The 22392-nt window shown below is 43.5% G+C and overlaps 1 protein-coding gene and 1 pseudogene across 2 annotated transcripts in view; one reads left to right on the top strand and one right to left on the bottom strand.

The window, feature by feature from the left end:
• LOC306949110 (dynein axonemal heavy chain 7-like) overlaps window positions 1-1375 on the top strand; it is a 96369-nt pseudogene extending 94994 nt beyond the window's left edge. Inside the window, exons 49-50 of the transcript in view lie at window positions 712-815; window positions 1169-1375. The product of the transcript in view is annotated as a dynein axonemal heavy chain 7-like (transcript). The remainder of the gene's footprint in view (window positions 1-711; window positions 816-1168) is intronic.
• A 12404-nt stretch (window positions 1376-13779) lies between these two features.
• On the bottom strand, window positions 13780-21267 carry CAVIN2 (caveolae associated protein 2; the record flags this gene model as incomplete). Its single annotated transcript, XM_079539303.1, has 2 exons — window positions 13780-14568; window positions 20878-21267. The coding sequence occupies 2 exons, from the start codon at window positions 21265-21267 to the stop codon at window positions 13780-13782; spliced, it is 1179 nt and encodes a 392-aa protein (XP_079395429.1).
• Between the last annotated feature and the right edge of the window lie 1125 nt (window positions 21268-22392).

Here is a 22392-nt window from a genome sequence, read left to right as displayed (position 1 = left end):
GTAATATATAATATATAATAATAATATACATTTTAATATATTATATATATTATTATATATTATATATGGTATATATTATGTATATATTTATATTATGGTATTTATTGTTTATATTATTATTTAAATTATTTATATTATGGTAATTAATATTCAAGTTTACATATATTTCTTATTACTTTATTGCATTTAAAATTTAAAAAAAAACCAACCAACCAACGAACAAACCTTTAAGTTTTAATTGAGTTAGATTTTGAAACAACCAAGTTTGAGTACTGAAATACTCTTTGAGATACCATCACATCTCCTCTGAAAAAAAGTCAACAGAAGTTTGTAGTACACAGCATATGAGCAGGACTTTATGCTGACCTGTGTGCAAATCATGTCCTGTATTTTCAATTTAAATTTTGTAACTGCCTTAATGTTTGTTAAAGACCAGACATGCTGCTCTACTGCTAGACGCTCAAACTTTCTAACTTTATGAAATCTTAATTTATAAATACATTTATAGATTTATCAAATCGTAATTATACCAAGTTTTAACTCAGTGTAAGAAAGGTTGTGTTACAAGTAAGTATTCCATTGTCCATGTGAAACACTAAAATTGACCGAGGCCCACACCGTCAATCAGCTGACAGCAGAACTGGCTGCTGCTTTCAGTTAGAAAACCCTTCCAGCACTCCTGTAACGTGTTCTCTGATGCAACCGATTTAGGGGTCTACACCCAGGGACTGTTCTTGGATGGAGCACGCTGGAACAGGGAAACTAAAAGGCTAGGAGAATCTCACCCGAAAATCCTCTACAATACGGTGCCTGTGGTGAGTGCGTACTACGTTTTGTAACATTTCTATAGTATTATATGTGAACAAATTCTGTAGATTAAATACCTAAGTGCCTCCCTTTAAGGGAGCAACAGGCTAACTCAAAAGTTTGTAGCATCTCTAAGTAACAGCGGTATGTTTGACATAGCAGATTGCTACCTTGAACAAAATCAGCAAAGACAAGATGCAACAAAAAGCAGGTTTTCAGGCTTATCTGCAAAAAGGCAAAAAGCAAACACCACTCTCAAAAATACTTAGGCCCAACCGAGAATGTTTCCCACCCTCCCGCACCCCCCTTTAAAAAAAAAATAATAATAATAATTAGTGACAAGGATTATTCTGTGCTGCAGATATGGTTAAAGCACTGTAAGAAAGCAGACATTCCACAGCGACCCAGTTACCTGGCTCCAGTGTGCAACACCAGCGAGAAAAGAGGAATCTTGTCAACCACAGGCCATTCCACCAACTTTGTCATTGCGATGACCCTTCCTTCCGATAAACCGCAAGAACACTGGATCAAATGGGGGGTGGTGTTATTATGTCAGCTTAATTCATGAACTTACCGCCATTACTGAGGGTTCCTTTCCTAGATCCCCCGTGAGGAACGCGTGTCGGTTCTCAATGTCCATAGTATCAATACGTATGAAAGTATTCATGAATAAGTCAAAAACATTTTGCACGTTGCAATTCGTGACGTATAAAAGATTGTGCAATAAAACCTCATGATAGTCAACAAGCACATCTGCTCCTTTAATAATTTTATTTTTTTGAAGGCTCCTTATTTATAAGGAACATATACGTAAAAATGAACACAACACTGTTGACAATGAACAGTACAGCATTTGACCTTTTCCAGCTTTATAAAATTAAAAAAAATAATGATAACAAAAAGACTGATAGCTAAGCTGTATCTTATAGGACCATAATCACATTAGAAACCATAGACTCAATCGTTGACAGGAGGGGATTTTTTTTATTCAAAAAAAAAAAAAAAAAAAATCACACTGCATCTAGCAACAACAGTATTTTAAGCGTAATCACAGCAGATCGAGTGCAATGTGATCTACATCAAAATTCATATGGGATGTCACACAGTGACAGCATTTTAATATACAAATAACACGCCCTCCAACAAATCAAAGTTAGATGAGACTCTGGATTCTGCAGAGTGGAATGTACAAATCAAGCGGAAATGTAGTGGAATTCAGATCGGCCGTAACGTGACTTCAAACTGTACATGAGAACAATTTGAATAGCAGTCCTGGTGGAAAATCTACCAACGAAGTCACGGTGTTACGCTGCCCTTTGTAACTTGTAATAAATATCACAAAATCAAAGACAAGCAACATACGTATTTAAGGAAAAAAATCCAGTACCTGCCTTGAGAGATCGTATTTTCCCTTGTCTGAAGACTGTCTTGAAAGCAAGTTGAATATTTTCCTATGTGGGCAGTGTATGAAGCTAAAACCATACTCCAACTAATACAAAGGAAATATACTACCTGAAATAAACAATTTTTCATTTGAAACTTATTAAAAGAAATAAACTTACTTTAAAAAAAAAAGAAAAAAAAAAAAAGAGAAAAGCTTCAGTTAGACCACAAGGCCCCCTTTACACTCGACACAGTTAACAAAAAACTAAAATTAAGGGTCAGTTCAATACATAGGCAACATAAGTTATCGAAGCTAAGATCCTCAGTAATTATCCCGTGACTCGAGTCTCTTAGAAAACCGTACTCAGGGATGTACGGTGAGCACCGGGTAAAGGAAGTGTCACCTAGGATCTTTGCACTGCACAATGTCAGCAAACCGAAGCTAATAACACTACACTTGCTAATCAGGGTCCGACGGTAAATGCTTTTGAGGAGGAAAACTAACGAACCGACGAGTTCTCAGCATCATGTGGCTGTGTGTCTAAACTCTGTGTTTCGGCTTCTTCACTGAAGAAATTGTGCTATTCTTTTGAATGGACCCTTAATACTGTGCCTCGATACTGCATTAAGAAGAAATACTGGTGAGAACCAACCGACACCTTGACAATACACAAGCTGCTTCTGTTGAAAACTAAATTGACCAATGAAGTTTCAGAAACTAACAGGCCACGAGAAACGCACAAACTTGAAATGGAATGCAGATACCAGCTGGTGCTCCTTTTAGCTGTTAGCATCTGTTTCAGCTGCTACCCTGGCAGCGAGCAGACCAAAACAAAACTTAAAGCATGTAGTCCAGCAATGGCTTACCTGGCCTACACAAAGGAGACAGCAAACTGGAGGTTCTGGAAAAGGCTACTTCCATGATTACGAGTGGAACTACAGAATCAACTCTGGCTCCTCAAGAGCTCAGCATGGTTTTCCTCAATGAGATAATGAGTACAAGAAGAACTCGCTCCTGTCTGGCAGAATAACTCTCTCAGCAAAATCTAATCCGGGATGTGCTCCCAGCATGTCAAGGCCAAAATCTTTCAGTCTATCCTTCCAAATTAGGCCTACGACCCATCTATCGTATTCGCTTTTTAATAATCGAATACCAAAATCCTTTAAAAAAAAAAAAAACAAAAAAACATACAAACACACTAGTTTATGCTGGAATTAGTAATCTTAGTCTCAACCACAGAAATGGTTGGTGCCTCAACGACTGATATTGAGGCACTAGAGAAACAGAGTAGAATAAGTAATCCTACATGCATGTTACATATTTTAACTTTTGTGCCCACGTTCAGTAACTAGCATGTTTGTTGTACTTCAACCTAGGAGAAAACATTCTAAAATAACTGTTAAAGAAAAAAATCCCATACTGATTCTCCATGAAATTAAGAGTTTGCACACATTCACAGCCACAATTCTTCAGTAGTTTATGCTGCAAGTGGCACATGTTTAGCATCTGTAGAAGAGAACCAGGAATAGCTCAGTAACTCCAACGTCAGGGATTTCCCCAAGCTAGTGCTAATTCTACTGCAGTTTGCATTTTCCTACTAATATCTAAGAACAAACATCAAATTTTAGTCAGGAAAGCATCGTCAAAGTGATCCTCGACAGGACATTGTAGCACTTTGCAGGGTATATTGCAACAGCCTGCCTTCTTACATGTGAAGTTAAAATGAGGGAGTGCACCTTACAGTTTTGGCCTTCTTTTTTTTCCCTAAAATTTAAGACAGCACAGTGGTTTCCACTCATCTATTGTTGTTAAGATTTAATAGTTCAAGTCACCACTTTGCAGAGGAACCAGCGCTATGCGTGCGCACATGTGCATATGCGGAGATAGAATTAGATACTTACATATATATATACATATATATATATATACGTATATATATATATACATACTATACGTATATATATATTATATATATACATATATATATATATGCCTGCTGCTTAAGACTTGTCCAGTTCTAAAAGTGTACTCCGGTTCCTTGCATAGGTACAATTTTCAGCTGTAAAATTTTCTGGGTTCTGGTAAACAATGTAAGAAATGCTTTTTTCCCCAAGCGTGTACATCCTTCACTGTCTTTTTTTAATATAAGCAAGCAGCACACTGAACTTGACATTTATTTCTGGAATTTACTATTTCCCAATTGCCACTTAATGGAGTTTAGAAGATGCGCTCGGTCATCTCATCTGATTTGAATTGGAAAAATGCAGCAGGTAACACATACAGAAATGAATGGGATGTACTTGCGTAAGCAGTGCAAGCCGCTGCTTTTCCTCTAAGCTATGTGCATACAGTGAAACAGTGCAGACTCGAAGCCGTACAGTAATAACAGCGTATCCACAGCAAAACCCGGGATATGGTCAAAACTGGATGTTAAGCACAATTTTATCTTCGTAGAGGGCAATCACCAGCATGATGGCAAATCCAAGAAGCAGGCCTAGATTCTGCAGAATGAACTGCCCCACCGGACAATAACCGTGCTCTTCGTTATCTCCGTCTCCGTGAAGCATTTCCGGAAGCTAAAAAGAAACCCGATGAAAAAAAAGGTTATTTCACCTCTATTTTATGTAATCACTGATAAATTTATAAGACGATATTTATTGATGAAGAATAAGCAATTGAGGTTTCAGTTATAAAAAGAAGCCACAATACATACTTAAAACTAGACACAACTACTGTATTTTAGAAAAACGGTCTCAAACACATCATCATGTATTCACTAGACAAAGTGAACACTCTTCTCCACCGGGCGCTTCTTCAGCTCTTCCTGGATCGCACATCTAGATGAAATTCCAGTATCAAGGGCCAGTCCATTATTCTTTCTGTCTGCACTTTCAAGTTTGTTTCCTCAATTAAAGCTAGCCACGTGGCTCTAAAGACTCGGTCAATTAACTCAGCCCTTTGTCTTGTTATATGCTTTATGTATAGTCACACGTGTCTGAGAACAGTGAAGTTCATCATGCACGCCACAGGTAATTCAGGAGGAATTTCACAGATGTCTATAGAAAGTTCTGAAAGCTGTGCCTGTTCCTCAGCTACAAAGAAAACATGAAATAGTACTGACAAAAGCGCTAAATAAATGCAGATGTGGAAGATGTAAAAATAAATCTTCCGCAGCGCCTTACAGGACCACCCAGGCAAGACAAAAATAACTGAAAGCATTTCCTTCTTTTACCTTTTTCACCTTTTTGTCAATTCATTTCTTCGTAGACCATTTCGAGAATAAAACAAAACATTACATAGATCAAACAGAAACTTCAGTCAGTAGAGAGCAAAAGTCTCTATTGTAGCTCTTCATAAAATAGGCTATAACTGTTCTGGTTATTCCAAATATCTGAGTACGGTACAACAAACATAAACAAATAATCAGACCACCAGATCAGCTAAGAAGATTAATATATTGCCTGTTTGGTCTTGCCTTACCGTGTTTCACAAATATATATAAACTGGCAATTCGAAAATTTAAACATTAAAAAAAAAAATACACAACGGTATGAAAATTGCTCATCTCTGCTATAGACTACTGAACTTCTCAATTTATAGGCTCCCAGTATGACTGATTTCAGTGACTGGGCATTAAGACTAGTCCTGTCAATACGAACATGTCTCGCAGTTGAAAATTTATAGTTTCTTGCATAGATGTGAAAAAAAAAATAAGATATTTGTTAAATAAAATACGTATGTTATAAAACTATATAATATATATTATAAATTATATATGTAATTAATTCATAAATACATAATATAAAGTATGAAATAGATATAATTTTCCAGTAAGAACAGAACTCAAAAGTCATCTCCACATAAGTGACAGCAGGAGGTCATGGAGAGCCTTAAGGATTTAAGATTTCCTGAGTTGAGTTCAGGTTCTCCATCCTCTCAACTAGGAGAAAACTATATTTTAGCAATACAGAAATATATCTCCTCAGATGAGCTTCCATCATACACAAGAATACCAGGTCAGTTGCCCCTTAGCGGGCCTCAGCTGAGCTGCAAAACAATTAAATTCCGTTCCTATTAGGTGTCAGAAGACAGGGACTTAGGGAGGAAGCCAAATTAAGGAGTCGTAAGAACTCGGTGCGGTTTCATGTGTATCACACAGAGGCACTCCCACTCTTGTTTACAGTCAGACTATATTGAATGCTTGTGTGCCTAAGGAAATGGACCAAGAGTAAAAATATTGCAGAATGAAAATATTGCCTTCCTTTATACATTCTGTCTTCAGTCAAAGTACATAAAGCAAAAAAAAAAAAAATACGAGCACAGAACTTACAGGAAACTAGCTGGTATCCAGTAACTATAGGCTATCGCAGAACATCTATATTTACACAAGGAGTTATTCTCTACTATGCAGCCATTCGCCTCAGCGAGACCTGAAAAGGACTGACCGACTTAATTTATAATAGCAACTTCAACACTGGGGCATATTGACTAATTAAAGCTCTCCATAATGAAAGAGATAGCCCATTTTTGGCTGCCTTAACACAGACAGAAAAAAATACAGCGATGATCAGCTTTTACGAGTCCTGGTCCTAAAGGTTCTAACGGGAGGGGGACTATCGCAGACCTCCGTAACCAAACCTGAGTTTGAAGGCGAGAAGCCTTTAAGTTAAGTTTCCTGAGCCCAGCATGGCAGTAATGGCAGATGTAAGTTTGCTAAGCGAGACAGATCCTGCCGATACCAGGAAATTCAGTAGAAACCGAACCCTTTCTTTCAGCTGTCTTCACTAATGCTTCAAGGATACCGACAAGGCAGAGAAACCTGACAAGGAACTTCGAGCTGCTGGCCACAGGGGAGAGGAGTTTTCAGAGTGTCAGCCGCTTTGGTTTGCATGAGGGAAACAGAAAAATCAAAATCGTCTTACCATTTCGACCAACGCCACATAGAGGAACATGTCTGCAGTGACTGTGAAGATCCACAGGGTGATGTTGATCGCATACTGTCCCACTGCTGTGCCGATCAGCATGCCTACGTAAGCCATCACGGTGTGCTCTTGCAGCCCAGAAGGCCAACTGTGTTCCAGGCTGCATTAAAAGAAGGGTGGCCAGCATGGAGAGGGAAGTGATCGTCCCCCTCTACTCGGCTCTTGTGAGGCCCCATCTGGAGCACTGTGTCCAGGCCCCCGGTACAGGAAGGATGTGGAGCTCTTGGAGCGGGTTCGGAGGAAGGACCAGTAAGATGATCAGAGGGCTGGAGCTCCTCTCCTGCGAGGAAAGGTTGAGGGGACTGGGCTTGTTTTTAAGCTTGGAGAAGAGAAGGCCCTGGGGAGACCTCGTTGCAGCCTTCCAGTACCTGAAGGGAGTAAACAGGAGGGGTAATGACTGTTTACATGGGTGGATAGAGATAGGACAAGGAGGAATGGTTTTAAACTGACACAGGGGAGCTTTAGGTTAGATACTAGGAGGACGTTTTTCACGCAGAGGGTGGTTAAGTGCTACAACAGGACGCCCGAGGAGGTTGCGGACCCCCCATTCCTGGAGGCATTCAAGGTCGGGCCGGATGTGGCTCTGGGCAGCCCGGTCTGGTGGCTGGGAGGAGAGTAGCAGGGAAGTCGAAACAAGATGATCATTGTGGTCCTTTTCAACCCAGACCGTTCTATCACTCTACGATTCTATGCTAGACGGGTTCAAAAGAAGACTGGACAGCAGGACACAAAAACTCTCGTAACACCTCTGTGTGCAGCAACGCCTTGCTTAAAATACTATTTAAAGGTAACGATTCATCACATTAATCTGGCACCAGTTCAGGCCAAGGACAAAAAAAAAAAAAAAAAAGCCAAGAGCTCCTCCCTCAAGCTGCTCTTTTGTAAATCTTGGCGCTCATATTTCACGTGATGTACCTTGTGGCTGATGCATCACAATAAGCTAGCACCCGAGAAAAAATGCTTCAGCTACAGGCAAGAGTCAAAGGCATCAGCAACAATGCTTACAGGCTTTAGCCAAATAGCCATTCAAATCGACCGGACTCGGTGATAATCGGAACATCTGGACATCTACACAAAGACTTCTACTTAATCATTTCATTTTCTGTAATACGTCATACGCTATATAACATTTTTGAAGACAACGCAATAGACTCTGCACAAAATGGCAGAGGTGTAACAAAAAAAAAAAATGTACCCTCTGTACTCCCAAATACCTTTCTGAGCGTCCTGAAAATACTTCACAGAATACTATAGCTGTATGTCTGCCAAACACATCTCAACAGTCTCATTACATATGCTGAAACAATACTGCTCAATCACTCTGCAAAGGTCCGGTCACCCTCGCTGCAATTGCACCTATCCAGAAGCTACTGAGAGTAGTGTCACAACAGAATTTACACACACATATTCACTCAGCCTTGTTTGTACCAAGTACTGGTTTGATAAAATTTGTTACCTAATTCATGGGGCAGCTCGTGACAAAATACTGCTATAGATGTACTAATCCCTCCTGTCAGACCAGCACTAAAAGCTGCTCCTGAAAGAAAAAAGAAAAAAAAGTTACAAACGCTATGTTACTACGTAATCAATGAATGTACAGATGTTATAATTATGAAATATACCACTGTGTTTGGCTAAGCACTTAATATACCAAAAGACAACAGATAGAATGCTTACGTGTATCCTGGGCTTGCCATGAAACTCCAGAGAAGGGGATCTCCAGAAGGGATCCCTCCCTGCTGGTAGTCAGCTCTTAAATGGGTCTAGGAGAGGTAGAGCCAGGCTCCACCCCTTCCAGCAGCATGGGTCAATTGCCTTCACCTGTGCTCTCGTGGCTGACTCATTGCTCACCTCAGGTGATCAATCAGAGGTGCAGGCCATGATTCAGCAATTCCCATACACACACTCAAGATAGTAATTTCTAATAAAGCAAAAATTTCTGAGAAGAGCAGTTTATTCATTATTGCAATTGTGGGTGCAAGCAATTACGATAAGGGAGAAATTGCACAACTAGTCAGTGAAATCCATGCCGTTACATACCCTGGGTCCAAAGCAGGTAAAGCCTTTCCTGGAACTCATTGCCTGAGTGTCTCAGGCTCACCAACTTTCCTTGCCGTTGCTACCTTATGTTTCCATACAGTATCTGTTTCCAACACGTTGTTTTTAGGTTTGTTCTGTACTCTTTATGGCAACAGGAGGCCCATATTCTCAAAAATTAGCACACTTGTTCTGCCCTGTACCAGACTCCCCCCTACCCTACATAATTACATTAACTAGTGCCTATGCCAATTATACTTAAGTCCGAATGCCCCGGTCTTCACCTGATTCTGTTTGGGAGCTTTCTTTGTGAAAGGCAACTTAACCTATGCTACATACAGAAATACTGGAAACCTCCACTGCAATAAGACAATCTACCTCTCACGTGTCTTCAGGGCAGCCTTAAGAATGCTGTTACAGCATTCAATAAGGCTTGCCCCTGTATGATTACATGACAAAAGGAATTGACACTCAGTGTTCTTTTCTTCTGCCCAGCATTGTACCATTACAGCAGTAAAACAAGTCTCCAGGTCGCTCTCGATGACTTGAGGAGCCCTGCTTGAAGCCAGCCATCAACCTGAGGAGCATATTGATGTTATATTCTGGTTTGCTCTTAGCGCTGGATAGGACTGCGTTAGTCCACTTGCTGTGTCAACTCAGGTCAGGTCTCATCTCACCCCCTCAGACTGAGGGAAGGCCCAGTGTAATCAATCTGCCATCGCTGGAGAGGATTGCTTCCTCCATTGGGGTGCTCCTTCAGGCAATATTCTCGCCTTCTTCTTGGAGACGAGCACCACGGTATCAGCATCCCAGGATGATATCAGGCTGGCCTGGGTCTTTTTAACAGCCAGCTCTGCTTGCTGAAACACCTCTTGTTCCTTCTCCCCCAGTCCCATTTTTGGCCTTTCTTTGTGAGTCAATACAAAGGCTTCAACAGCTGTGCTAGGTGGATTATAAAGGAATGCCAGTAACCCAATATAATACACCCAAATTCTTGCTACTTACTTGGCATGTTAGGGACCTTGAATTCCTCACTTTTTTTCCTATTACGTCACTGGTAGCAAGGGGCTTATTGTAGCATGAGGTCCCTAATTCCCACCAAAAACTTAAGCAGATCTGGAATCTTCAATGTGTCACCATAAATGGCCTCCTTCATGCCTATCTCTCTGATACACTATTTTGGCATACTTCCATTGAGGTCCACAAACCGGTATTTATTGGCACATAACTCCTGTTAGACCGTGAGATTCTACACGCTGCCATAGTTTACCGCATTAATGAATGGTTTTTGTCACTCCATATTACCATCACATATAGTCTGTCTAAGGGCCGGATGCGTGGTAACAGATGCAAGTTGGGAAATCTTGAGTCCATTAATTACCACTATTTCAGCCCCCTCATCCCATCATCTCAAAAGCCAGGCTGGTATCTTCTCTTATGGTCTTCATTGCAAGTTGTAGCAAACTGTGGTAGAAAATCCATTAGTTCAGTGGCTGCATATGGGCACAATGTTACACGTAGTGTGTGGTGGGCAGGGGGGGGGGGGGGGGGGGGGGGTGTCACTCTTTATGTGGCAACCCTGCTGGTCTATCCTGGGTTTTTCCTTGTCTTTTGAGTTAGTACCTGTCCTGTTTCGAGAGCATCTGGGAATCTAGAGAATCAAGAAGGGCTGTCACATGAAAAGTGACCCCCCTGCCCACACCGCACCATGTGTAACAGCTGAGATTCCCAGATCCTCTACGTGGATTTCAGTTTGCTTGGCCTTCTTTTACTTCATAGACTCAATTAGATCAGTAGGAGCCCTGGATCCTAAGTTATCCTTTCCCCCGTCTAATGATATGGTCTGAATTTCAAAGAAGTTTCATTTGAAAGTGTAGCAGTTCACCGTAGATGAAAACAGATGAAATTTTATTTCCCAGTTACCAAACTTGAGGTTTTGAAAGCTCATTTTCATCATTTAACTCTTCCTCAAAGCAATGATATTTATAAAGACTGAGTAGCAGCAGCCATATTACAGCAAATGCTGCTGCTACTCTTTCCTTGCTCACTAAAAAATTTTGAGCTATTTTATTTTTCAAGTCAGCTATTTCTGAAAGGGATTTAATAATGGGACCATTGTACCTTATAGGTCCCTGTTCTTCAATAACTGGTACCAAACCTAACAATGAAGGACCCAAGAACCCTGGGGTTTTCCCTTGGAGATACTCCATCAGTGTATTTGGCATCTCAGTAACCATCCACTAGTTTTTTGGTTTGTTAAGGAAATCCTTTTTAAGCATCTGGCTGGCTGACCAAATATAGTGTTATAATGCTACAATGTGATGGAAAGAACAGTAATAATCTCAGGGTAGCACAATCCTAGATTGCAGCAAACTAGAACAAGCCCAAATGTAGCAACAGCAGATACAGAAACAAAGGAAGAAAATCTCCTTACCTTCAAATGCCTGCAGCTATGTGAAGAACTGCAGTGAAATGCCTTTACCTCTACTGAGAGAACTTAAAAGAGGTCTGGGAAGGGGTGGATCCTGGCTCCAGCCCCTCCTTTCACTCAGATACATTGCTTACACATGAGCTCCCCTGCATTGGCCCCACCTTCCCACCAGGTGCTCAATCACTGCTTCAGGTCGTGGCTGAGCACAGCTTGACAGCGCAGACAGGCCAGGCACATCTGGAAGCAGCTCATGCAGTTCAATGCAGATATGCTTTCAGGGCTATTTAAAGTGGTCTGATAAAGAGTGCACGTGGAGCTGGCAGGTTTGGGGAACTGTGTAGGTGTGCTTGGCTGTGTTTGAGGTCTGATGCTGTCTGGAAGCACAGCCGGAGCATCTTTGGTGTTTGCATCGCCAAACAGCAGCAGACACTGAGGAAGGAAAGCAGGGGACGTCTATGCACTCAGAAATGGCTGACCTTTAAATTTAATCTGCCGGCTTCTTGCACTGCTTCTCCCAAAGATTGAAAGACCTGCGTTTCACGTTATGCATTTATTTGTCATATTTGTCGTTAGTTACAAGTAAAAACATTGGAAATCCACTGTAGTTAATACAAAATAGAAATAAAGCCACATGAGTTATGCCTTATTTTTTCCTTGCAAACAGTATCTCCTAGATGACGCTGTATACATCAGAGCTTAACTTCTAACAGTACTTGCCTACAGTAAGCTCTTAGCAACTAATTTCCAGCGTGATTTGCTGGTCACAGATATCACCCTCGTGGAGCAGTATCTGCTAAACATGTCACGATGGCGTTTTATGCTGTAGTTTTTATTTCCCCTGTAACTGGTGATGCTAAATACAAGTTGAAGGAAGCAACCTTTTAGTGCAGTGTTAAGCATCGGTAGAATTATATTTGTATGTATATAAAAAAATAACCCAATGCATAAACAAACAGGGATGTAAGGTGACCGTTGCGGGTGCTCTGCTTCCCTTTCTCCACCTTTGTGAAGTGACAGGAATGAACATTCATAGCGAACGGGCTCCTCTGGAACCTCTCATTTTCCACAAATTTTGAAAAATTAGGCGTCTGATTTTTGGAGGTGATCCCAAGCTAAGTTATTGACAGAGAATCAAATCTCATGCCTTTGCAGACTCGTTCCTATGTAAACTCATGCCTGTCATCATATTCAGTCCCTAATGCAGTTTGCCCTTGAGGCATACCTAAAAAAGCATTTTCACCTTTTTAAAGTACTGCCCTTACATCCCTGTTGTTATCTAACTCTTTTGTGTAGATATAACTCTATATATGAAATAATCTTTAAAAAGATAAGTTATACTGTTTCCAAAATACTCTGACATACAAAGTTGTGCAGGTGCAAAGTTTGATAGCATTTTGTTACAAGGATTAAGAATTAATTAATTAGTGTTATCTGAGTATATATTCTTTAAGCTGGAAGTATAGATTTAATATAGTGGGCTTTTATTTTTGCTCCTATCCCCCTTTTTCCTTAACATTTCATAGCGTTTCATACTTCCTTCAGACTATCTCTGTGTTTCTAATAACCCTAACCCTATCAAACTCCTCTCTCTCTTTTTTTAACTATTTCCAATCCATTAAAGGTACAGCAGTTGATTACACGTTCATGCTTGTCGCTAACGTCTTTCTGTAACTCCGTCAGTTTGAAGTACATCTTTTCTTTTCATTTCCATATAAACACGGTCATTTCTTCTAAGCCAGAGACTACTGGCAAAAATCCTGTGCCTGCGGAGACCGATGGAGCCAACGTTTCAGTTTTGCTATGTACTCTGCTCTTTTGGCCTTGCAACATCAGGGAGCAAAGCTCCACACCAGCAGCACAGGTTTGCAGCTACAGAGGCTGTCAGCGTTCACAGAGCATAGCAAAGAAACCATGCTCAAGTGTTCTCACTGGTATTTCTACGCTCACATACAAAATACTAAATACTCTGAGAGAGGAAAACAGAAGTATTTGGGCATTCTGATATGATGCAGTAAATTATCATTGCAGAGAGAAGGCTGGAAGAAACCCAAACACCGCTACCACACGTGTAACAGAAACCAGTCATTCACTTAGGCAAAACCGTGGGCATCTGGAAGCTGAAGGACGGCTCTGACGTCTTAGGCTGTTTGGTCTATCTGCAGAACAGCTGCTTGGGTTGTTTCTTCATCAGATTCTTCCATTTCTCCGCTGACCGGTTTGCTCCTTTCATCATACAGTTTCTGGCTGGAGTCTTCGAGAGGCATCCCGTACTCTTCATCATCCTCAACAATGGACAGCTCAATGTTGTTGTTTGTCACGGCGCTGCTTTCCATCCTGGCTTCTTTCTCCAAAGAATCAATGACGGCTTTGCTCTCCTCAGCCAGAGACGTGGTGGGGGTCATATCTGAGTGCATGTCGGCAAAGGACATCTCCTCCTCGTTCTCGGCCTGGTCGGTGCTTGCCGTATCTGCCGGTCTGTCTTCAGCTTCAGCGGGACTTTCTCCTTCATGGGATTTCTTCACATTGAATGCGAGCGGAACTTTGAAAGGTGAACTCTTGGAAGAGGAGGATTTCTGATGGTGCACTGTAAGGGATTTCTTAATCTTCTCTCTCCGTTCAGGTGAGACGATCTTCGTGCTGATCTTGTTCATCTTCTTCTCGATGTTTTGTCGGGAGAACGCTTTCTTGAGGCTGTCGACCTTCTTCAGGCTGGTCCTTTTAATTTTCTCAGCTCTTGACTCTTCTGCTTTCTCATCTGCGCTGTCGCCCACATCATCTTCATGATGTATGTCATCCTCTGAAGATAATTCCACTGTATGCAAGGTTTCTTCCAGCGTTTTGTTCTCATCCACGGGCTCTTCTTTTCCTTCTGTAATGCTGGGAATAGGCTCCTTTGCAAAAACACTGGCAGGGATCTCATTTTCCTCCTGAAAGAAATGACAATATTTGAGTTTCATAGTTCACAGATTCAATAAATAAACCATAACCCTGAACAACTACTTCTTTTTTTTTTTTTTTTATATATATAAATTCCAACAGCGAGAGGAAGGATGCTGAACATCTCTTGTTGTTTCAGCGTATTTAACCAGTAACAAGCCACTCAAAGCCCACTGAACCATTATCTGGTAACAGTTTAAGACTAATGAGCTGTCAACTGTAAGATTTCTCTTTCAGAGGGACTTGGAATGTATACAGAATGGAAATTCCATTATTTGTCATTTAAATTAGCTTCTCTTTTAAACACTTCAGAGGTTGTACACCGATTCCCTGAGAAGAAGAGGTGATATCATGGCTACGGATGCCTTGGTGCAGACAGATCACTTGTGTTGGCCTCGTTCCCAACTAGAAGCAAAGACAGTGAAGCTTCTTGGATAACACTGGACTTAATATGGTGAGTAAAGCACGACCCACCATTTATTCTTCTCCTTTCTACGATCACAGTGATCTGAATATTACTTCTGAATAACAGCGAGTTAAGGGAGTGAAGTTTTGCCCACTGGATGCATAATAAGATTTATTACTCCCTGCCTAACCTTACTTCCTTTGGATGGCCTCAGGTCTTTGGAAAGACCCAAGGGGAAGAGTTGTTTGTGTGGGGTTGGCCAAAAACACTGATGCTAGTGTTGATATGCCTTAAACACACCTTAAAGGCCTCTGTGCTACACAGATGACTGCTCAGGCAGTGAGAATGCTTCTTTGTCTTCAAGGAGAGAGAACCAGGGAGTCTGAGGAAAATCTATAGACTCTCCCAACCGTCTTTCTGTAGAGTAAGCCATGTGGCCCAGGATATTTAGAATGCATGCTGTTCTACAACTATTTAGAGCACAGAAAAAAAAAAAAAAGAAAAAAAAAAAAGGGAAATTTTCTTAGTGTACTGGGAATTACTAGATATTGGTAACTGAGAAATGAAAAAAAAGCGTTGTGATTGGGAAGGAATTATTCAGTCTTTTCTTTGTTTGTTGTTTCTTTTTTAACCAAAAAATTATCATTAGATATGACAGCAGCAAGTGCTGAGTGAAATGGTTGTAATAGCCTCAACTCTCTCCCCAGTGGGCTTGAGCTTACAGTTAAAAGGGTAAAAAAGGCCACATACGTTGTCAAGTTCATGCTCATTACTTCAGGGCTGGCCATACAATTGTGAGTGCTGAGAGCAGTGTTCTGAGTTAGATTTGCTGGCAAGGCTGTATAAGGATGGCAGAAGATGCCATGCTACTTTGTGCAGTTCTGTTTCTTTCTTTAAAAATAAAATAGTAAAGGCTATTGTGTGAGCCACTTCTGCAGCTCAGCGATACGCTGGTGAATAACTGCACACAAGTGGGACTTGGGCGTGCTGATGAGTTATGCTGCAGGATAAAGAAAAGCATCACCAAAGAGGTGGCTGGATACGGTCTGGATGCTCCCATGGTTTGGATGCGGTTACACAGACGGCGCTTTCTCTGTGGTGGGAGCCCCAACAAAGCAAGCACCCTTCTCCATCTGCTGCTGCAGTTCTCCTCGCAGTGACCACGACTACAGAAAGCACCTGTGCCAGCTGTAAGTGAGCATAACTCTTACTGCAGAACAAATATTTGTGTGTTCTTCCTGCTGCAGATAATGAAATGTGGATTATGTGAGTGGGTGCAGTTTTAAATTACTCCCTAGAGCATGAGAACTCAGTAGAAAACATAATTTACTCATCTTGTGCATTCTTTGCAAACCTAGGTAATTGCTTATAGTTTTAAACAACTCAGCATTCAGCTGCGAGCTCCCAGTGGCTCAGAAAACTGATTTCAGTAAGTATGGGTATGCTTTTGACTTGTGACTCTAGTAGAGGGGCGTCACACAAGCTGAACTCTTAGACCCAGAGGTGAGCAGCACGGCTCTCTCCAGAGACAGACTGTGGCCACATCAGGCTGAAGGACTGCTGAAAATACAAGTGTGGATTTTATTTCACCTTCTGTCAAATTTGCAATTCAGTAGAAGGGAAACAGTCAACTTATCCTTGTTTTTAAAAAAAAAATTAATAAAACCCAACCAAACCACTCTTTGTGTGCTAACGAGCCAATGATTCAATTAAAAACTGATAACAGGGGGTCTTTGACAATCAGATAATACTGCAGTTGAGAAATCATGTGTGTCTAAGCTTCCCGTATGGCCTCGCAAACACCAGCCTCTAGGCGCCTCTTGATCTGCTTGAAAAATGGGAGTAGCATGCTTCCCTATCTCACAAGTGTACAAGACCTTAGGATTATGGGAACCATTAAAATGCAAATAAAAATAAATGATTTAGAAGGCTTTGGAAACGCAGAGGCAGTGCAGTAGGAGCGCCCTGTGCTGCAACAGCCTTTCCCATTTTAGTTACCAGTACGGCACTATAAGAGAGCTGCTGTTAACTTTTAGCCCTGACACGTCCACATGACATCTGCATTCTCTTCTGATAAACATCTGAGCTGTCTGGTATTTCATTTAGAAAGATGAGAACAATACAGTTAAAAATGCTGATGGTTACAAACTGCATAGCTATTTTCCATGAGAGGAGAGGAGAAAAAAAAGAGGAGGAACTTTTTACTTCTTCCTCTTGATCTAATCTAAAAACCTAGGAAAGGAGCAATACCTCATTTCATTATCTAGATTTGAGCTCAAAAATGACACTTGCATTTTCTGATGTCAGTTTGTATGCAGCTTGTGAGCCTGAATTCTATTTTTCCTTGTAGAGCTGAAAAGAAGGGTGCAAGATCTCTGCATGCGAGCTGTTGCTAATGCCAGGAGTATCAGCAAAGTCAAAAGCAGTGCCTTCCTGTGGCTGTGATCAGCTCTTCCTGAGAACCTCCCATAGGTCATCATCCCATCCACAGCATATGCTGAGAAGGAGCACAGCAGCCATGGTGAGTGGCACGCGACTCTGAAGCCTGAGGGAGAGCAGGTGGATGTGTGCCTGATGCTGCAGCAGGGAGGTGCTTTGGTTTGGATTTTTGTTGGATTTGCCATATTGCATGTAGAAAGAGGCCCTCCAGAAGGGGAGGTGGCATTTTTCTGTGCCTACAGCACTCTGTGCTGCTAGATGCTATTACAGTGCCTAAATGATTACTGGCCTCAAGCTTGTTTTGCTCTGCAAATAGGTATTTCTGTCAGAGCATGACTAACGCTCCTAAAAGCAGCCGGAGCTCCACCTTCACCTCCTTCCCACCCGTGTTCTTCAGATCAGCATGTCCCAGTGGATCTGGAGCTGCAGGAGGAGGATGTGTCTGGCTGCCCATCTGCATGTCCTGTACAGGCTGCGGTGTCTGTGGCTTGGCCATCCCATCCTGTTGCCCTAGGTGGATCACGTCCCAGGGGCCACGCGAGATGTTTCTATCATTAATCTATGTAAGAGTAATCAGTATGGAATCAGAGAATCATTACGGTTAGAAAAGACCTCCAAGATCATCTAGTCCAGCCGTCCAACTACCACCAATATTGTCCATTAAATCATGTCCCTTGGTACCATACCTACACATTTCTTGAAGACCCCTGGGGACGGTGACTCCACCACATTCCTGGGCGGCCTGTTCCAATGCCTGACAACTCTTTCAGAGGAGAAGCTTTCCCTAATATCCAGCTTGAACCTCCCAAATGAGAGCACTCGTCTGGGGATGAAGCATTCACCAAGAGCAGCATCTGACGTGGGTTTGAGTGTCAGGGTGCTCAACTCCAGGCTATAACTTTGTCATACTGTATATGGCCTAGTTTCACTAGCTAACATGACATTTTACTGAAAAGTTAAACACAGGCCTTTCTCCTCTTGAATTCTGCTTCTGCAGCTAAAAGTAAAACAGCCCACCAAACCACCACCAAAAACCCAGTCATGTGGCAAGCACAAAATAACAATGCCAAAGCTTAACAAGGATTTTTGAAACAGACATTTCAGTGTTTTGCTAAATTGCTGTGTCATTTGTAATAACTTCAGCATCCCCAAACACTTGGATACAATGCCATTAAAATATGCCACTAATTACTGCAGATATACTCAAACTAGGAGCAATGCAGACAGTCTAGGCAGAGAAAACTTCTGTTTTGATTTTCACTCTGACCTCCTCCCTGAGCTGGAAAAGTGGGTCCTAATAAGACAGGTGCTGTGTGTAGTCTATTTCCATTTTGAGTTGAAAAGAAGTCTCCCCAGGCCAAAGAGAAGTCGCATGACAGCAGTTTCACCTTTGTTTTTAAAGAAATCTGGCATCAATATGGCCTTGCTGACTTCTCCTTCCTGGTATTGTTTTTCTCTGGAAAAGCAGAAACCCCAGCCAGCCTTCTGCTCTCTTTTCCCTCCCTCCAATTACCCCACGTTGACTAGCACTCCTCTAGCCCCAGCCCCTCCTGTGGGGAGGCTGCTTGTGCTCCTGGCAAGTTTTCACTTTCCTGCTGGCTGCATCCTCCCAGTGGAAAATCCCACTTCCTGCATGGAGCGAGCCCTGGGCGTGCCCTGGAGCACCCCAGTCGTTGCCTTCATCAGCTGAATGGCAGCCTGCCTTTCTAAAACCTCATGTTCTGCTCCCACTGTAGGTCAGTGATGTTCCCTCCCCACCAGAAGGTGGTCAGTGACATCCTTGTGACAGAGGCTGTGTTTTAGGACCCAGCATAAAGGAAGGACTCTGACTTTAACGGATCTAAGCAGTTCCTAACTTTGCAGGGCTGGTTAGTGGCAGGAAGCGAGCTATCAGGATGCTGCTTCGTCCTCCAAACATCTGGCATGGTTTCTTTCACTCACAGCCTGCAGTTGTGGTAGCAGCGGGGTCCCAACTGCACAGCACACATACAGCTGTCTTCACTCTTTGTGCCTTCGAAAAATGCTAAAAGTTGGGTTTCCTGAAGGAAAACACTGTATACCTTGTAATATGTGTCATGAAACTTCCTTCCCCCTGCTCAAGTTAAGCGCACCCTCCCTGTGGGGTGCAGTCAAGACGTGGGCCTGGAGGTGCCCATTCTCAGCTAACAGGAGGTGGCCACGCTCTGACTCACAGAAGCAGCTTCCAAAGCCGTCAGAGACCAGCAACGTGCATCTTTCCATTTAGCTCTTCCAGGAATAATTTCCACATTCCTTCTGGGGTGGAAACTACAATGGCCCCTCCTCTCCGGGCCACGCCACACACACTGTCATTTGGGAGAACAATAAGCAGAGCGGAGGGGGCTTCCTCTCCGTGAGGACGTGGCTGGACGCTGGCCAGATCTGCCAACTTCGTCAAAATTAAGGGTTTGGTTGTTTTGTTTTTCTTTCAAAACAGGAATCAACTGTCCAAGAAGCAGAGCGAGCAACTGACGCCATAATACGCAGCCGACAAACTCAGTGTACTCGGCTGTGACACACCCCAGCTGTATGCTCTGTAGGTCTCTCTCTTTTTTTTTTTTTTTACCCTTCTCCTTTCCTTTTTCCTTTTCTTTTCCTTTTCTTTTTCTTTTCTTTTTTTTTTTTTTTTTCTTTTTTTTCCAGATGTGAAACTCACGTCCTGTGTTTAGTTAAAGTTCATGCCGCGTTCTGTCCAGCCCATTGCTTAAAAAGGGGAAAATATGCAAACTGCTGCTATCACTGGACAGGCTCCCGGGAGGTTTCGCTGCATTTTTAGCTCCTCTCTGATGGGGTGGGAGTGGGGCAGGAGCTGCACTTCTGCCCTGCTCTTGTGGGCAGACAGATGAAGGGTGGTGTTCAGGGTCTGTTTCCCCAAACTGGCCAAACATTAGCAAATTGGGAACTTTCCCAAAGTTTGCTAAGAGTTAACCAAAGCGGCTCTGTGCCCAAGTTTGCTAAAAGTTAGGAAAACAAGGGATCTCTGCGCCAACTTAGCTGTGAGTTAGCAATACGGGATTGTGCTCCAAGTCTGCAAAATGGGCTCTTTCTCTGAGTTTGCTAACAGCTATTAGCAAAACTCAGAGAAGGCTCTTTCTGAAGGTTTGGTAAGAGGGGTCATGGGGCCTTTCTCAAACTTCACTAAGAGCTGGGGAAACCACTCCCACCCCTTAGGTTTGCTAAGAGTCGGCAAAAGAGGATTTTTGCTAACAGTTAACAGGGTGGGGCTCTTTCCCCAAGTTTGCAAAGAGCAAAAAAAAACAAAACAAAACAAAAAAACAAAACAAAAAAAAAAACCGGGACCTTTCCCCGAGCTTGCCAGGAGTTCAACGGGCCCTTCCTGCAGGCTGACGAGGCGCCAGCAGCAGCAGCAGGGCTCCCTCCCTCCCCACGTCCGCCAGCGGCAGCAAAACGGGCCCCGTCCCGCCCCGCTCCTCACCTGGAAGATGAGCACTTTGAAGCGGTCCCTGCGCAGCAACTGCGCGTGGTGCTGTTCCAAGCGCCGCACCTGCGCGCACTGCCGCTCGAGCCGCTCGCGTACGGCGCGGGTGTGCGCGCACACCTTCTGCGACTTCTCCAGCAGCTTCTCCACCGCCGCGCCCGTAGCCCCGTGGCTGCGGCACAGCTTGCCCAGATCCCCCTGGATGCCCTTCACCGCCCCTTCCAGCCCCCGCTGCCTCTGCTCCATCTGCCGCTGCTGCCCTTCCACCGACTCCAGCATGGACACCAGCTTTTCCAGCAGGGCCAGCACGGTCAGGGCGTTCACTTGCCCTCCGCCCGCAGCCTCCGCCGGCGGCGGCACCGCGTTGCCCCCCGCCGCCTCCCCCATGGCTGCCCCGGCACGAGCCGCCGCCCGCGGCCGCCGCTCTTAAGGGCTGCGGGAGGAGCCCGGCCCCGGTGTCGGCCCGCCCTGGGCGGTGGAGGGCTTCCCGGGGCGGGCCGGTCCCGGCTCCGGGCTCGAAGCCCATCGCTCGTCGTCGGTAGGTGGCGAGAGACACCGCGGAATGCGTACCGCTTTCCTTACTCCCGCTGCTCTTCCGAGCCTTCTCTAAAGATTCTGAAAGTGCTCGAGGTTCATCCTGCGCCCGTACTCTGTGCATCATCGGGAGAAACTGCAGTAACGTAGCCAGCACGAAATGCGAATAAAAAAAATGCGAAACTTGTCCCGTGCCTTAGCAAAGCAAATTCATGGGTAACATTTCTGTCTTAGTTGCAAGGCCCCTCAGCCTGCACCGTAGACTATTCTTCGGGGGACGCACGGCTCAAGAGGTTCTGCTTGGTGCCACCCACCCTGGGGATGCATCGTGAGAGATGTGGTGCTGTGTCAGAAGCGATGAGATGGCCCCAAAATGGTGCCTCTTCCAGCCAGCCACGGCATTCCAGCTGGTGGCTTTGACAGCAGCTGTCAGATCTGATTACATGGCGCATTTTTTAACAGAGCTGTCAAGTCGGCTGAACCGTTTGGTCTTTGAGGAATCAGCATTTTGATCACGGAACTGTAGAATCACAGAGTGGCTTGGGTTGATATGTTGCCACTCACCAGCTCAGGCTGCCCAGCACCCCATCCAACCTGACACTGAACACCTACAGGGAAGGGGCATCCACAGCTTCTCTGGGCAGCCTGTGCCAGCACCTCACTATCCCTCGAGTAAAAAATTTCTTTCTAACATTTAACTTAAATCTACTTTCTTTCAGACCACTGCCCCTTGTCCGATCACTAACAGACGGTGCAAAAAGTCGGTCTACTTCCTGCTTGTGAGCCCCTTTCAAGTACTAGAAGGTCTCCCCAGATCCTTCTCTTCTGCAAGCTAAACAAACCCAGCTCCCTCAACCTTTCTTCGTAGGTGAGGTGCTCCAGACCTCTGGTCATCTTCATGGGCCTGCTCTGGACCCACTCCAACAGCTTCACATCCTTGCTGTGCTGGGGGCCACAGGTTAGGACACAGTACTCAGA

Source organism: Tetrao urogallus (assembly GCF_951394365.1).
Source record: "Tetrao urogallus genome assembly, chromosome: 8".
Taxonomy (NCBI): Eukaryota; Metazoa; Chordata; class Aves; order Galliformes; family Phasianidae; genus Tetrao; species Tetrao urogallus.
This window is presented reverse-complemented; position numbering and strand designations above follow the sequence as displayed.